The 17227-nt window shown below is 39.8% G+C and overlaps 2 protein-coding genes across 5 annotated transcripts in view; both read right to left on the bottom strand.

The window, feature by feature from the left end:
• Nucleotides 1-416: 416 nt before the first annotated feature.
• Nucleotides 417-17227, bottom strand: part of LOC148717829 (uncharacterized) — a 17624-nt gene continuing 813 nt past the window's right edge. Inside the window, exons 2-7 of one of the 4 annotated variants that reach the window (XR_015994635.1) lie at nt 14253-14322; nt 11795-13914; nt 4736-11612; nt 3792-3875; nt 3113-3256; nt 417-1406 (exon numbers count right to left, since the gene is read on the bottom strand). Coding sequence is in view for 1 of the 4 variants with exons in the window: in XM_088743142.1 (XP_088599268.1) it covers nt 5215-11166 (5952 nt within the window). In the remaining 3 variants the exon portion in view is untranslated. Of the gene's footprint in view, nt 1407-3112; nt 3257-3791; nt 3876-4378; nt 13915-14252; nt 14323-17227 lie in introns of those variants that run through there. The other 3 variants (XR_015994636.1, XR_015994637.1, XM_088743142.1) reach the window with 3 other exon arrangements.
• LOC148717830 (uncharacterized) overlaps nt 15417-17227 on the bottom strand; it is a 4813-nt gene continuing 3002 nt past the window's right edge. Inside the window, exon 2 of the mRNA XM_088743143.1 lies at nt 15417-17227. This exon is cut by the window's right edge and continues 2622 nt beyond it. The gene's annotated coding sequence lies outside the window, so the exon portion shown is untranslated.

The following is a 17227-nucleotide window of genomic DNA, read 5'->3' on the forward strand; positions in this document are numbered from 1 at the left end:
AAAATGTTTCCCTGGCAGTTGATCGAAATGCTCGTGCTCGAAAGAGGAATGAAATCAAGGGGAAATATGATGAGTTAACTTCCTCTAGTACTACCCAAGACAGCGGTGTGGAGGATGTTATACAATGCAGCCAGTTTGTCGAGACTGAAACACCTTGTAAGTGTACTTTGTCATGACCCAAATTCGGTCCTAATCGCACACTTGCTTACTTGTTTCAAGTTTCTTCGAGGGAGGGTGTTGTGCGTTAACTAAAAATAATGTTGGCACTTGCATCTTGTCTTCTTGTTGTCACTGTGCAAGAATGCAAGTTGATATGGAATAATATTATCCCTTTCATTTCAATTAATTCAAATTGTAGACAGTATTGTATTTAGTAAGACAGATATGTTGGTAAACCCAACAGCAACCCTGTTTTTGGCCTTTCATTCGTGCCACCTACAAGCCTATGTTGGAATATTTATACAGCCATTACTAAATAAAATTATACACTTGACATATGACGCATCTATATTTTTCATGGCAGCACGCACAAGCAATTTCACTTCAGGGTTATGTCCCATTGAGGATGGCACTTCAGGGTCATGTCCCATTGATGATGGCACTTCAGGTTCATGTCCAATTGATGATGCCATTAACCTTGCTGACAACAGTGATTGTAATGATAATGATAAACATGACCAATTTTGCCAGACTTAAGAAAAGGTTTTGTCAGAGGGATGCTACCAGACTGACCTTGATATGGCTCAACTGGACAGACAGCAGATCTACTTGCAACACATCACTGATGTGTACAAAGGGACAACTTCTGTCTCTTCAGTTAACTATGGAAAGCTTTACAAATAATGACGAAAAAACCAAGTGTTATACAGGAGTCTACACATTTTCCCTTTTAATGCATGTTTTTAATATTATTGCTCCTCGCATTAAAGTAACCACCCAAAATGCACTTGGCCAGTTTCAAAAGTTTCTTTTAGTTTTAATTAGACTTAAACTCAGTTCTCCATTGCAGAATTTAGCTTTTCGTTCCAATATATCTGTTCCAACCACATCAAGAATTTTTGACAAGTGGACACATGTAGTGTCTATCAGACTAAAGTTTTTAATCCAGTGGCCAAAGCATGAGGAACTGCAAGCCACCATGCCTGCAGTTTTCCAACACAATTTTTGCAAGAGAGTTGCAGTCATCATTGACTGCTTTGAGATCTTTATGGAAAGACCATCTAGCCTAATTGTTGTGACCATCCGGGAACTGCCTGGCGGTGGCTTTGCCCCATGTGGCTTTTCAGATAGATGGTACAGTGTCATCCCCAACAACTTTTGATACAGTGTCATCCCCAACAAGTTTTGCCAGTAAAGCAAAGATTTGGTAAGGTCTGAAACTCCAAGAGAAACTTTTCTCACTGGATCTGTGAAAGAAAAAAGAGAGAGGGTTTGTTATAATAATAATAATAATGAAAATAATAATAATAATGATGATGATGATGATGGTGATGATGAAGATGATGATAATAATAATACCTTTATTCACTATAATCACTAAAAGTATTTACAAAAATTATAATAAGATGCTTAAAAATCGAAGAAAAATGCATCAAAATATCTAGTAAAAATCCAAGAAAAACTCATGGATACGCACTTCGTTTAATCACTAATTCAAGATTATTTACAAAGAATATAATTGATAAAATTTGTGTAAGCAAACTCCACAAAAATTCAACATGATGTATAAAACAAAAGGCATTCAGCTTGAAAATTGCCCTAAAATAAAAGAAAACTTTAGATACCTGCCAATAAGAAAATTATAATAATAATAATAGTAATAACTTTGCGTGGGTAATGGTTTTTCCTCTCGTACATTTCCAAATTAGTTGACACAGAATACATCTATTAAATTCGGTTCTCTAGGATCTGACTCGTAACAGACCCAAACTAACTTTGATAACAAAAACGACCTACATATAAAAATCGCGAAAGCAACTACTAGTTCATATCAATAATAATAATAATAATAATAATAATAATAATAATAATAGTCCATTTATATAGTGCACACATCCACTACTCATTCAAGGTGCTTTACAAAATTAATCCTAAAACCATGAAAATTTACTCTAAAAACTTAGAAAATAAAAAACAAGCAATATACCAAGAAACTAGAGGCTAAAGTATTAAAAATATGATAAAGAGTTACTCTTAATAAATTTAGTAAAAAGGAAGGTCTTGAGTTTTTTCTTATATGACAAAACTGTTCTGGATTGTCTTATTTCAAATGGAATAGAGTTCCAAATCTTCCGAGTGCATGTAGAAAAAGCTCTATCACCATATGTTTTAGTTTTACAGTTTAGCTGCATCAGCAGATCTTGAAGGTTTGAGTATAGAGACCTAGTCGATTTTCGATGTTCCAAGAGTTCTGTTGGACATTGCTTCTTAAACAAATCTATAACTTCTATTTCTATAAATCTACTAGCTGTCTATCACAATGCCTCAATTTGATTGGTCACATTACTCTCTTCTGTGATACAAAGTGAATAACTTGAAGTGTGAAGCCTAACAATGTGTCCTTGTAAACCAAATAAAATTATAAGATGGAGATGTCTTGTCTTTAATTTTAAATTACTAGTAGATTCATTTGCAAATAATTAGATAATCTGCTGTCAATCTTGATGCCCTAAAGCTGATGCAGGCTAAGTTGCCATCATAGATATCACCAGAATTCTCAAACTCATAAACATCTTATTGTAAACATTTTAACCCCTAAGAGTGACCAGCATCTAATTTCTCCTTACAATGTCACCCCCCTGAAGCAAACATTAAGGTCACAAGAATAAAGGAAATGATTGCCAACCAAAGAAGCTCTTGACTGTTATGGTAAACAATTTCTCCTGGTTGGCATCTTAGAAAATAATATAGAGAGCAGTGTGAAGAAAATGCATACTGATCTTAGGGTGTGGAGGTAATTAATATTCCATATTGCTTAGTTTTCTGTGAAAAAACCTCATCCAAGATTTTAATCTACAAGAAGCTGGTAATTTCACCATTTTTTTTTCATTGCATTAATCATGTAACACTTGAGGTGGGCACAAAATTAACATTCATTCATGTTCCAACTCACCACCAGTAACATCCTGGTCTACCAGGGTAAACTTGTAGCCACCAGGTGCTTTGACAGGGATACAACCTTCTCCTAATTCTTCTGTGACAGGGTAGCTTTGTTGCTTTGCATTTGACACAGCAGTTTTTTAGTTGCAGTTATTCCCTGCATGAAAAATAAAGTCTTACAATGATTGTTGCTTTTTAAACAAAACCTGAGAGATTACTTCAGGTTGTGATAACCTTTGCAGAGTTTAGTATATCTTGCAAAGGGTGTAAATGATTGTGTGAAGAGAAATCAAATACAGAAAGCTTGGGGTCTCAGTTTAGTTTGTTCTAATTATCCCTTTGATTCCCAAGATCTGTTTGTTCACTCTCCCATCTAACTACCACACATTTTCTTGCAAGTTATAGTTTTGAGAATTTGGTAGTTGATCAAGATAAAAAGTTCTACCTGGTAAGTACAAGTAATCTCATTGCCCTTTTTTCTGTGGTTATTATGGGGAGAAGCTACATGTTAATCACTTCTGGGAGTTGGAGGGGTTTACCCTCCATGCTTAAGAGATTCCCGATAGCTGTCACTTGTATTTTATCATTCCAGAACATAAACATAAGATTTTTTTTCATCTATATATTTAAGCCACTCTTCATCATCTCTTCAAAAGTGTCTTTGAAATTCTTGACTTTTGAGGACAACTTACCAGTATTTTATAACATAAGCAAAGTATAGGGTGCACTCTGATTGGTCAATTCAGCATCCACCATTTGCCCATGGGTGTACGCTGCTGATGTGAACAAATGCAAAGACTAGTTTTCTGTGCGCGCTTGTTTTTCTGGTCACGCAAGATTTGTTAAATAAAAGAAAATTCTTTTGCTACAATGTGGCAATGTTATGTTTTAAAACAAATGGTAAATGCCACAGTGTACACTAATATGTATTGAGTTATGGATGCACTTGGGAAGTTTCAGCTAAGCACTCAAGAGGCTATAGAGTTACTCTCGGCTATCACCTTGTGTGACTCTTGCACTTCTTTAGTGCTTATCAACCTCCTGTGTGCATCCCTAACTCAATAGTGTACACTGTGGTGTTTACCATTTGTTGATTAATCAAGGGTAGACTGTGAATGTCACCATCTGGCAAGGAATAATCTCAGGCCTGTCAATCCTTTGAGCCCTTAGGATGATTACCAGCTGTAACTACCAAGATCCTAAGGTTGCGCGCACTTAGAAACTCAACAATTACAGGGGTAGCAATGCGCGAGGCGATAGACAATTCGAACTCAACTCGTAGAATGACTAACACACGTTTAATCACAGTTCAAGATAGACGAATTACACTGGTTGCGACGATGATGACAGATCGTGAAAGTCACGGTAGCAAAGTTCGTGGTCGCGGAGAATAAAACGAAGTAGAGTAGAAATATAGGGTAGTTTAGTGTCGAATAGAGTCGTGTAGGTTCGAACTGAAACGATAATTACATACAAAAAGCTAAGATACAACGTCAGCTACGTAGTCGTGTTACAAACAAAATTTAGGAAGACTTATAGACAATATTGGTTTCGTAGCATGACAACATTTCAACATTAAAAAACTAGTCATTTGACAATAATAATTCGAGTACCAAAAAAAAAGGGAGAAACTTACTTTGGTGACGACTCGCACAGCAGAAAGCATAGCTCAAAAGGTAGCTTGTAGCAGATTGATCCTCTGATCGTAGCGGTTGCGGAATGACTCTCTCGCACGCTATCTTAAGTCGCCTTTTATAATGAGTGCATGCGTGACTGTGCACAGGATGTTACTTAAAACTTGTAATGTACACCATATGGAAGTGTTAGCTCATTTCCTACGCACGAACTTAGCCTACAGTACACGCACGAATCTGCGAATTCCTAACTAATACGCAGCAAATTTTAGCACGCTTCATCGAAACTAGAACTAACGATTATTATTAGAATATGTCGTAAAAACAGAGGGCGTTTTAAATCTAACATTCCGGCCCCTTAAAGCCTACAAGAGGCTTTACCAAATAACAGTAATAGGTTTGAAACGCCAACGTTATTGATTATTAAACTACAAACTATCATACTAATTACTAAGTGTCCATTACGATAATGTTTTCACTTCTAATCCTTGTCTGCAAACTCTGCGGTCTCCAGCAGGACAATCTTGTCTATGGGTCGCACTAGCTCGGAGGTTCTGGTCTTGATCTTAGCAGAGCGTACTAGCCCGTCCTTCTGATTGTGGTAAACTTCGAGCACTCGCCCTAGCGGCCATACACTACGAGGCAGATTCTCGTCTAGTAGCAGAACAATGTCATTGACAGCTAGGTTTAAGAGTGGCTTATTCCATTTTTGGCGTTGCTGTAGGGATGGTAAATATTCTCTGGTCCAGCGGCGCCAGAACACGTTGCTTAGGTATTGAACTTGGCGCCATCTGCGACAGCCGTAGTTATCATCTTTACAGAAAACTCCTGGGGGGATTGTCGTTCCAGCTCGGAGTAGCAGCAGATGGTTAGGTGTGAGAGCGTTGAGATCCTTCGCATCGTCAGACACTTTGGTTATCGGTCTGCCATTCACTATCGATTCGACTTCGCACATTAACGTACTTAGACCTTCGTCGTCTAAGACCTGTTGTTTCAGCAGTGCCTTCATAACTTTCCTCACAGTTCTGATACATCTCTCCCATACTCCGCCATGATGTGAAGCAGCCGGTGGATTGAATGTCCATTTAATCTCTTGTTGTAAGAGAAACTCATGGATCTGGTTTTGGTTCCATTCTTGGACCGCCTTCCGTAATTCTTTCTCGCCTTTAACGAAGTTTCCTCCGTTATCGGATCTTATTTCCTCTGGCCTTCCTCTTCTAGCAATGAAGCGTCGGGTGGCGTTGATAAACGATTCTGCATCCATAGAGTGGACAATCTCTATGTGGACTGCTCTTATGGTGAGGCACGTAAACAGGGCGCCGTACCTCTTAACGGTTGTTCGTCCGCGGCGTACTGTGAATGGACCGAACAAATCTACGCCTACATACGTAAAGGGTGGCTTGGAAGGTGTGACGCGGTCTCGAGGTAAGCTGGCCATTTTCTGTTGCATTACGGGGGCTTGGCGTCGCCGACAGCTGAAACAAGTGTGGATGATGTTGCGGACGCTAGATCGTGCTCCTAGGATCCAATACTTTGTTCTAATGAGGGACAGAGTATACTCGATTCCTGAATGGGCTGAGGCGCGATGGAAGTATTCGATAATCAATTTTGTGACATGGTGCTTCTTGGGAAGAATAATAGGATGCTTGGCGTCATTTTCTATGGGTGCGTGTTCCAGTCGTCCTCCTACACGTAGAAGTCCATTTTCCAAGACTGGATCAAGCTTGTAAATGGTGCTGTTCTTCTTTAGGTTGTTCCGATTTGCCCTTCCTTGAGTGACGTCGCGGACGCCGTTCAGGCTTGCCAACTCGTCTTTGAAGGTTTGCTTCTGAACGTATTTCAAGATTTCGATTTCGCTGACGCTTAAGGGGGTTATGGTGCTATTATCGAGTTGTAGCTTGATGGTTTTGTTCGTGTTGCCGTGTTGACTTCGGTTTCGCAAAATATCTTTGTAGCGCAATATCCATGCTATGACCCTTTTCAGCCGAGACCATGACGAAATCTTTTCTATTGCATTGCCAATGTAATGGTAGGTCACGTTTGTCTTACTTGCAAACGTTTCTGCTGCCTTCTTGACTTCTGGATCATTATCGAAGACCTCGCCTAAGCTCTCCGGTCTTTGCGGCCAAAACTGCTCTGTCTTTTTCATGAACGGTGGTCCTTGCTTCCAGCGCTCATTTATAAGCAACTCATCTACTGTCATTCCTCTGGATGCTTCGTCAGCTGGATTAAGTGTGCCTTCAACGTACCTCCATTGCTCAGCCGTAGACTGATCTAAAATGGCTGACACGCAGTTGGCAACAAAGATCTGGAATCTCTTATCCTTATTCTCTATATAGCGAAGAACGCAAGTGCTGTCAGTCCAAAAGGTAGAGCTGTGTATGACTATGCCAACTTCTTGTCTGATCATGCGATCCAACCTCGTTGCTAAGACTGCCGCTGACAGTTCCATCCGCGGAATCGTCATTACCTTGAGAGGGGCTAGTCTGGACTTTGCCATAATAAGCGAACAGTGAACTTCACCATGCGCATCAATTTGACGAAGATACGAGACAGCTCCGTAGCCTTGGCTAGATGCGTCGGAGAAATGGTGGAGCTCGCGGCGTTGTATGTTGGAACAGTTTGGTGGTTTGAAGCATCGCGGTATCTCAAACCCTTCTAATTTGGGGAGTTCCTTCAGCCATGATTGCCATTTTTGCTTGCAGGGTTCGGGAATCTGATCGTCCCATCCAAGGCCCTTGAGACACAGGTCTTGCTGGATTGCTTTAGCGGGTAGTATGCACGGTGAAATAAAACCGAGTGGGTCGTACACCGAGCAAATAATAGACAAAATTCCTCTTCTTGTGATGGGCCGCTCCTTTTCAACGATTTTGTAGCCGAATGTGTCCTTCTGCACATTCCATTGGACACCCAGGGCTCTCTCTGTGAGTGTTAGATTCTTACTTAAGTCGAAATCTTTGACGGAAGGTGCTCTTTCGTTTTCAGGAATGCAGTTGATCACGTCTCTTGAATTCGATATCCATTTGGTAAGGTGAAATCCTCCTTTGGACAGCATTTCACGGAGTTCTCCTACTAGTCGAATGGCTTCAGGATTAGTGGCGACTGACTTTAGACAATCGTCAACGTAGAAATTTCGCTTGACGGTCTCCACTGTGGTTGCGTCAAAGGCTGTCTTATTATCTTCTGCGGTTTTCTTCAAGGCAAAATTTGCGCAGCTTGGGGATGAGGCACCCCCGAACAAATGGACTAGCATTTGATACTCTTCAGGGTCTTTGTTTAGATCGCCGTCTGGCCACCACAAGAATCGCAGATAGTCGCAGTCGCTTGGGGAAACTCGTACCTGGTAAAACATGGCCTCGATGTCTGACATGAAAGCGATTTGCTCTTGCCGGAATCGTGTTAATACGCCCACAAGCGTATTTGTCAAATCCGGCCCCTGTAGCAGCTGGTCATTTAAGGAGGTACCTTGGAATTTAGCTGAACAGTCGAATACGACGCGGACTTTGTCAGGTTTCTGGGGGTGAAACACGGCATGGTGCGGTAAGTACCATACGTTTGAGTTGCCCAGGTTTTCCCTGCTGACCTTTCTCGTATAGCCCTTGACAATCAGGTCATCCATGAAGTCTCTATACTTCTTGTGTAAAACTGGATCTCTATAAAGACGTTTCTTCAGCGGATGTAGTCGCTGTTGTACTTGCGATTTATTATTCTTCAGAAGTGGTGGATCGTTCTTCCATGGTAAGGCAATTTCGTAGTGGCCGTCCGACAGTTTTGCTGACCCTTCCATGATGTGTAGCGCTTTTCGGTCGTTTTGCGACATGGAGGCTTGAGGCTCGTAGCTGGAGTCGTTAAATTCTAAATTGCAGAAATCTTCAAATTGCTTGCTTAGCTTGGCGCTTGTGTCGATGAAGTTCGCAGTCGGAACCTTGCTTTCTTTTCTACCTAGGGGGCCATTTAATACCCAACCGAAAATTGTCCGTGTTGCGAAGGGACCACCATCTTCGCTTTCTCTAAACTCTTTTGGTTGGAGCGCTTGGGGAGCATCACTTCCGATGAGAAGACCAACTTCCGATTTTACGCTTTCCATTTTGATTCCTTTCAAGTGTGGCCAGCGATTCACATCTTCTTGTGTTCCGACAGTGTCACTTGAAACCGGTAGGCTGGGCGTAGAATATACCATTGGTAGCTCGACCAGGTTTTGCTCTCTCAGGTCGGACACTTCTAGATTTACCAGAGAACACTCGATCGACTGGTTAGACGTTTGCATGTTCGTTAGGGAGAGAGACGTTTTCTTTCCCTTGGTGCCGAGTTTTTTGAGGAGATCTCCTGTGCAGAACGACGTGTTTGAGCCTGAATCCAAAAAAGCGTGCGTTAGTACTTTCTTGTTGCTGCCTTTTACTTTAACTTTCACGGGAACTATTGACAGTCCTATCACAGGGCCACTGGTTCCTTGAGATGCGCCGACGGAGCTTAAGTAACTGTTACTCGCTTGAGCTGCACTTAGAGTTGCCGGTGGTTCGGTTTGACTTTCTTTCCCACTCTGACCTGGTGGCATTTCTTTTGCATGTAGATAAGTCGAATGCTTCTTTGTGCATCCTTGAACGCGGCAAAAGCTCCGCTTTGGGCAGTCTTGAACGAAATGGCCAGGAACTAAACAGTTGATGCATAGCTTATTTGCGCGAACGAACTGATAGCGGTTGCTTATGCTTAGCTTCTTGAACTCTTCACATTGTGATAGCCAGTGGTTTCTTTTACATGAAGGGCATTTTAATTCCTTTCTTTCTTCTTTAGTGTTCGCCCGCTGTGAGGGGGGTTGCTCTAGTCCTTGCGTGGAGAAGGTTTTACCGTCTCGTCTGCCTCTAATGGTTGGTTTCGAATTAAAGGGTGGCCTCTGTTCGCTATGGACCTTGCCGAAAATGGGATGATTTGTCGCTCTTGATCTTGCTTCTACGAACTCCGATATGTCCTTCAGGTTGGGATCCCTATTTTCCTTCTGGGAGATCGCGTCCACAAGGTCACGCCATTTTAGCCTCAGTTGGTAAGGTAGCCGCTCCACGATTTTCCTTAAACTGTCAGGGTTTTCAAGACGGTTTAGGTAGCCAATCTCCTTGAGAGTATTTTGACAGCTGGTCAATAGTATCGAGAATTTCTGTAGGGAAGGTCCATCTTCCGCCCGGATCGGCGCTCCATTAATTACGCGTTCCACGTACGAGGTGGCAATACTATATGGTTGCCCATATCGCTTTGCTAATAGCCGTCTAGCTTCACAATAGCCGATTTCATCAGGCATGGTGAGGCAGCTTCGCACAAGGTCTTGTACAGAACCACTGGTGTACTGTAGAAGGTAGTAAAGTCTTGTGCTAGAGCTTGAGGTCTTTCGCTCCACTAGGTTTTCGAAGGCCCGAACGAATTCGCAGTAATCGATGGGATCGCCAGAGAATACAGGGACTTCAGGTTGTGGTAGAGTTAATGCCATGATAGCTTCTTGTTGCTGGTGAAGTAGAAGCTGGATATCATCTTTCGGTGGAGTTGCTGGGGTGGGCTGAGGTTTAGAGTTTTGTCCAAACGTTAGCTCCTTCACGTGCCTTTTTCGCCATACGGGGGCTTCTGGGTTCAATCGCCATGCTGGTACCTCTGATTCTGCAACGGTTAGCACTGTGGGGTTCGAGGGTGCAGACTGTTCTGGGAGGTTCCCCGGCTCGGTAGCGTCAGCTACGGGTGCGACCTCGCCATTTTTCACAACCGTTCCGATTCTGTCGGGAGCTAGCACCGGCTCAGGATTGATTGTTGCTCGAGTTTCTTCCGTTGGAAAATAACTAGCGGCAATTTCCCTTTCTTCGGCTTGTGCATAAACGAGTTCTTCGGCTTCTGCCTTTGCCAGTTCAGTTTCAAATTTTAACTTCGTTTTGCGTTGTCGTAACTTTAACTCTTCTTCTTCTATTTCATGCAGCCGTTTGAGCGTAGCGGCTTCTGCTTCTAAAATAGCCCTTTTTGCTGCGGCCTTTGCTCTGGCACTGACAGACGAAGTGCGTGACATTTGCGACGTGCGTGAAGAACGTGACGCTCGCGATACGAGTGAACGTGTGCCAACATTTGACACGCTGTCGTCTGGTGTAACTTGCGCTTGAAAAGAGCTTATCAGCTTTGTCGCTTCGATACCTGTGAGCCAGATGACTACATTTTCTTGCAAGCCTTCCACTTGATCGAATACCGCATTAAAATACGACGTTGATTCCTCGATAGCCTCCTTTTCCGTTAGCTGACTATGAAATGTCTTATGCGTTGCCTCAAATTTTTCAAATGCTTCTTTCAGTTCATTTGTTTTCCTGTTCACTTCATCGACATTGTTTTTGTCCATCATTAGATCGGTAATTTCGTTAATCCTTCTAGTAACGACGCCTTTAGCTGTGGCGCGTGCCTTCTTTGTTTCCATTGTGATGAGAAGGATAGATTAATTCCGAGTCGATTGACGTGTTAACAATTTGGCATCCGGTAACCGCTTCCAGAAGCCGTGTCGAATTGCGTTTGCGTGATGTCCTCCAAAGTAGCTGTGAAATTTTCCTCACGTTTCGAGGTAGTTGCTTGCTCGCCGTTCAAATTCGAACTAATGTAACTACCAAGATCCTAAGGTTGCGCGTACTTAGAAACTCAACAATTACAGGGGTAGCAATGCGCGAGGCGATAGACAATTCGAACTCAACTCGTAGAATGACTAACACACGTTTAATCACAGTTCAAGATAGACGAATTACACTGGTTGCGACGATGATGACAGATCGTGAAAGTCACGGTAGCAAAGTTCGTGGTCGCGGAGAATAAAACGAAGTAGAGTAGAAATATAGGGTAGTTTAGTGTCGAATAGAGTCGTGTAGGTTCGAACTGAAACGATAATTACACACAAAAAGCTAAGATACAACGTCAGCTACGTAGTCGTGTTACAAACAAAATTTAGGAAGACTTATAGACAATATTGGTTTCGTAGCATGACAACATTTCAACATTAAAAAACTAGTCATTTGACAATAATAATTCGAGTACCAAAAAAAAAGGGAGAAACTTACTTTGGTGACGACTCGCACAGCAGAAAGCATAGCTCAAAAGGTAGCTTGTAGCAGATTGATCCTCCGATCGTAGCGGTTGCGGAATGACTCTCTCGCACGCTATCTTAAGTCGCCTTTTATAATGAGTGCATGCGTGACTGTGCACAGGATGTTACTTAAAACTTGTAATGTACACCATATGGAAGTGTTAGCTCATTTCCTACGCACGAACTTAGCCTACAGTACACGCACGAATCTGCGAATTCCTAACTAATACGCAGCAAATTTTAGCACGCTTCATCGAAACTAGAACTAACGATTATTATTAGAATATGTCGTAAAAACAGAGGGCGTTTTAAATCTAACACCAGCTAATTTCTCCTTACAATATCAGCCCTGAATCACACATTAGGGTCACAAGAATAATGGAAATGATCACCAACTGGCCAAGCTGTTAATTTTTAAACAGATTCTCCTTGTCAGCTCCTTAGGAAATGTATGGTGAACAGTACTGAGAATAGGCATACTGATGTACGGATGTCAAGGAAAAATTAAGGGTCAAGCTGGCATGTTAGTTTTTGTAAAGGGAGAGAAACAAGTGGATCTATGGGAATTCTGTGATACAAGGATACACTATACAACAGTTAACTAGATCTATGGCAGTTATGACTGGAAACAAACTTGCACATGGTAGGAGAAAGTTCTTACTGCCACATTTACTAAAAACATATAAAGTTCCATGGTCAACCTGATGCTGGGGCCAACCCCTGTGACCTAGAAGAGGAATTTTGTGTTTTAGGAACAGAAAACATAAGCCATGAAGGTCCCATATCACTGGTAGTAGATAATCACCTGAAAATCATTTCCTAGCTGATATGTTTTAAAGGGTTAGTATAATCTCTTGCAGGAGAGATGCATACTTTTTTTAGATGACATCAAAATGATAACATTTCACTTTGTTATCATATAAACCAAATAGATATATTCCATGTTGCCATGGGTCTGTGCAGTAACAAACCACAGAAGATATCAAAATGCATTCAGAACATCAGTAACATGTTTGGCTGCACCTCCTCTGCCATTTTTTTGTCCTTACCACAATTTGACGTCATCTGTGATCTGCTATTACTGAACAGAGAAATGGCAACATGGAGTCTGCTTGTTAATTGGCAAATAACTGGTCTATTTAAGCAAGCTGTATGTCAAAATATGGGTAACAGCTGGCTTGCAGTCTACTCAAAGCGATATAATTATCCAGTTCTACTTTTTGTAACTCTTCCATGAAATGTGCCAAACAAGTTAGGTATAAACAAATGAGAAATACACAAGTTTGGTAGGAATTGCTTATAGGGATACCTTTCTAAAAATTAATGTCTGCTATAGTGCAAGCAAACAATAGCAACTTGTTACGTGCACGAATGACCAACAAATGTCCGCTAACAAAACATATATGAAAATAGACTCCCGAGTACGATATATGGCACGCAACACAAATGTAACAACAAGCAGTTACCCATTTTAACTATTATTTAATTAGTTTTACATTGTCTAATTTACTTAGGTTAAAGATTAAGTTAAGCAGTTCATAAAGCAGGCTTACAATCCTTCATGCCGTGTAAGTGTTCGTCGTCTTGATCAACTTCCAATTCCAACATCCGCCGACTGAAGACCACAGCGCTTGGCTTTCTTGATTTATCGCATTCTTTCCTTGTACACAAACTCTTCCGGAGGACTCCATAGTAAACTCTGTATTCGCTATCTTCTTCCTCTCTCGACTATCGTCTTTTTCATCTCTTTCTTCTCTCTGGATATCGCAAGGTCAAAAGGTCATAGCCTCGTCATATCATAGCTTCCACAAGTTCAGTCAGCAAGCCATGAGGGTAAGCCCTCGGGCAAATCTCTTTTGTACTTCTCACAAGCAAGCTTTTATACATTTACTTTAGTTATCTAGAATGTTCTATTACTATTTATAGCGTATTACAAGTTGTACTATTTTTGGAAACTGCTGAGTCACATGAAAGAAGTTTCTGGAATATTACAGATTATAGATAATTCTATAAAAGTCTGGGATTGCGTGACAGATTCAGTGAAGATAATTCGATCCTCGTAACAAACTTCCTTCAGGGAACTGTATAATGTCACTGAAAGTTGAAAAACAAACCAGAACATGAAACTGACGCTGATTTATGTCTATTCTGGTTGAAGATGATATTTTTTCCCCTTTTTTCATGGCACACTTGTGCTGTAAAACTCAGACCATGTTGTACATGAAAGGGCCAAGGTCTGCATACAAGATCAAATGGCATAGGGACTAGAGGTTATCAGGATTTTACTTTCTGGGTAGCTTGACTACTGACTATACCTTAAATTAATTTACCTTTGCATTTCTGGATGGAGAGAGACATTATGAGGCCAAATAAATGTGTTGCATAGGAACACAGTAACAAACAAAAATAACATGTAATGTCGTTTTATTTACCTCTTTTAGCCATTATTTCTTTAATCCTCCATACTGTCTTGAAGATTTCAAAATTGTAATTGGGTGGTAACTGTTGTAAAAAGAATAATCATCTTAATCAGAGAGTATTATTTACCTTGATCTCTATAAGTGCAAAATCTGATATAGCAAGTGAGTTTTAACTATGTTGGTCAAACTCTTATGACCTGTTTTTGACAATGCCAATTCCAGAAAAAATGCATTTATCAAGAACACACTCTTTAACAAATGGTTAACACCACAGCATACACTATTGAGTTACAGACGCACAGAACAGGTTGCTAAGCATGAAAGAAGTACAAGAGCTGTCCAAGGCAATAGCCAAGAGTGACTCTAGCTTCTTAAGTGCTTAGCAAACTTTCCAAGTGCATCCATAACTCAATAGTGTGCACTGTGGTGTTTACCATTTGTTTTATAACATAACATTGATACATTGTAGGTAAAGAGTTACCTTTCATTTAACACAGAAATCTTATGTGAACAGAAAAAAAAGGGAGAGGAAACTAGTCTTTGTATTTGCTCACATCAGCAGTGACACCCATGGGCAAATGGTGGACACTGGATTGAGCAAACACAGTGTGTGTTTTACCTTCATTGGATATGTTATTATAATTATTAATAAAATGCATTTTAATTACATGTAAAAACAGATACAAGAATGCTTAATTTAGTACAGAGACTAGACTGCAAAACTAGAATAAATGTGACCAAGCTAACAATTGTGCATGACATTGCAATATTTTTTGTAGAATCAGACATATCTAAAGCCTATGCTAATAGAATGTTTTTACTATGTTTAGCTATGTTTTACCTATGCAATGCTTGACACTGCCTATGTAAATACTATTTTGCATGCAAACCACATAGTGTAGGGTATGTAAAGGTTATGTTGATACTATGAAAAATCTATTGAAAAAATTGATAGGTTTTAAACGTCTATGTAAAATCTATATTAGAACTTCACATAGTTTTTAAATAGCTATTTATTAGCTATGTGTTACATGGGCTGATTTTTTATATTGACATACATAGTAAACACATCCTACTTATTTACTATATAACAATAAAAATCTCTGAAATAATGTAACATAGCTTTTACATACTGCTATGTATTTCCTATGCAATGTAGAGTGTAACTTTTGGATCTAACATACATAGTGAATACATCCTATTTATTTACTATGTAACAATACAAAACTTTGAAAAATGGTAACATAGCTTTTACATACTGCTATGTATTTCCTATGCAATGTAGAGTGTAACTTTTGGATCTAACATACATAGTAAATACATCATATTTATTTCCTATGTAACAATACAAAACTTTGAAAAATGGTAACAGCTTTTACATACTGCTATGTATACTTGCTATACTGCAGGTGATTAAGTTTGAAGAAGTCACTCATTGCCCTAACACACATTGTAGATACATCTTATTTATTTACTATGTAACAATTTATATCAATCACTTTGGGTAAAACAAATATTTATATAGCACTTTATTAAAAACTGGATCATTGGATAATGCAATTCAAGACTTTTTATTGGCTTAGCCATTATGGTATATGAGCCAAAAACTGTACAAAAACAGCCCAAAATTAACAAGAACATTTAGGCTCAGCAAAAGAACAAGATTTCTGTGCCTTGTAAACCACGGAGATATTCAATTTCAAGAGCTCTAAAATGCATAAAATGACTCCCCTATTACTTAAGAGTGGCTATTTAAAATTTCAAAGAAAGTGGTTTAAACATCAGGGCTGTGCCATAAGGGTGCAGCCTAGGTACCTCAGACAACTAACACTTGCCTTTGGGTCACCACATAAACCTAATTTTTTCATATAGGAGTTGTGCTGGGTGCCCTGAATCTCTTAGTATGGAGCTATTGAGAGCTCCTTGTAATTTTTTTTCTAGTGCACATGCAGCGTTAAAACATGTATTTACATGTTACTCATACATAAAAAAAATTGCTACTCTCAGTCTTTTTCATAAGGATTTGGTAGCATACAAAATAAACATCCTCATGAGACATTCACTATCAGAAATTTCCTCAATATATTCTCCACAGGAACAGCTATTAGTCTGAAAGAAAGAAAAATAATTTAAAGCACCATGCAAATGTGTTCTTTTTGTTTTCTTCCACATTGCAAGGCTGAATAGATAAATACCCTTTGAAAGATTAGTTGTAATTAAAATAATCAACTGTCTATCTTTTGCCAAACTTACCTATTATTACTGATTTTCATGGTTTACTCACTCAAGCCTTTAACGTCGCCAGGCTCTGAGAGTTAACAAAAGCTGTATACTCGAAATATAATAATTTCATGCAATTAAAAAAGTTAATGTGCTGTAAAATTTGCTCCACCAGTTTACGCCATGAAAAATATATTCTTTCTTTAAAATAAGAACTCCACCACAGAATATCACACACCAATAATATTAGTCTTAAAATATGACTGGAGGGTAACTGTTGGATGTTTTAACTCTTGTAATGTGGTTCACCACTGTCCTCCCTCGGTATTTAGGCAGCTGGTCATAATCTCTCCCAAAACTTCAATAATGCCATAATAATTACTGGCCAAATTGCAACAGCACTTTTGATAAGCACAAATTGCTTGCTGACATTTTTCTTCAACCTTAGCATAGGTGTGTACTGTACCAAAGTTGTTGTTACCCTCAAGGTCTTGGGATTCAACAGTAAAATCATTTTGTGCTACCCCTTACCAAAAAAGATGGCCTTGAACTATACTTTAAGTATATTACAAGTATACTGCATCAGTAGTGGTTATACTGCAATTATACTTAACAATACTTCAATAGTACTGCACTTACTTAAGTACATCTGCAGTACCCTTTCTGAAGTACAGTTTAAGTATACTGCTCATTAGTGAAAATCATTTTCTTTGTTGTTGATGTTGGATTCAAGTATATTTTAAGTATACTGCTCGAGTGAAAATCAT

Source organism: Stylophora pistillata, chromosome 13 (genome assembly GCF_964205215.1).
Source record: "Stylophora pistillata chromosome 13, jaStyPist1.2, whole genome shotgun sequence".
Taxonomy (NCBI): domain Eukaryota; kingdom Metazoa; phylum Cnidaria; class Anthozoa; order Scleractinia; family Pocilloporidae; genus Stylophora; species Stylophora pistillata.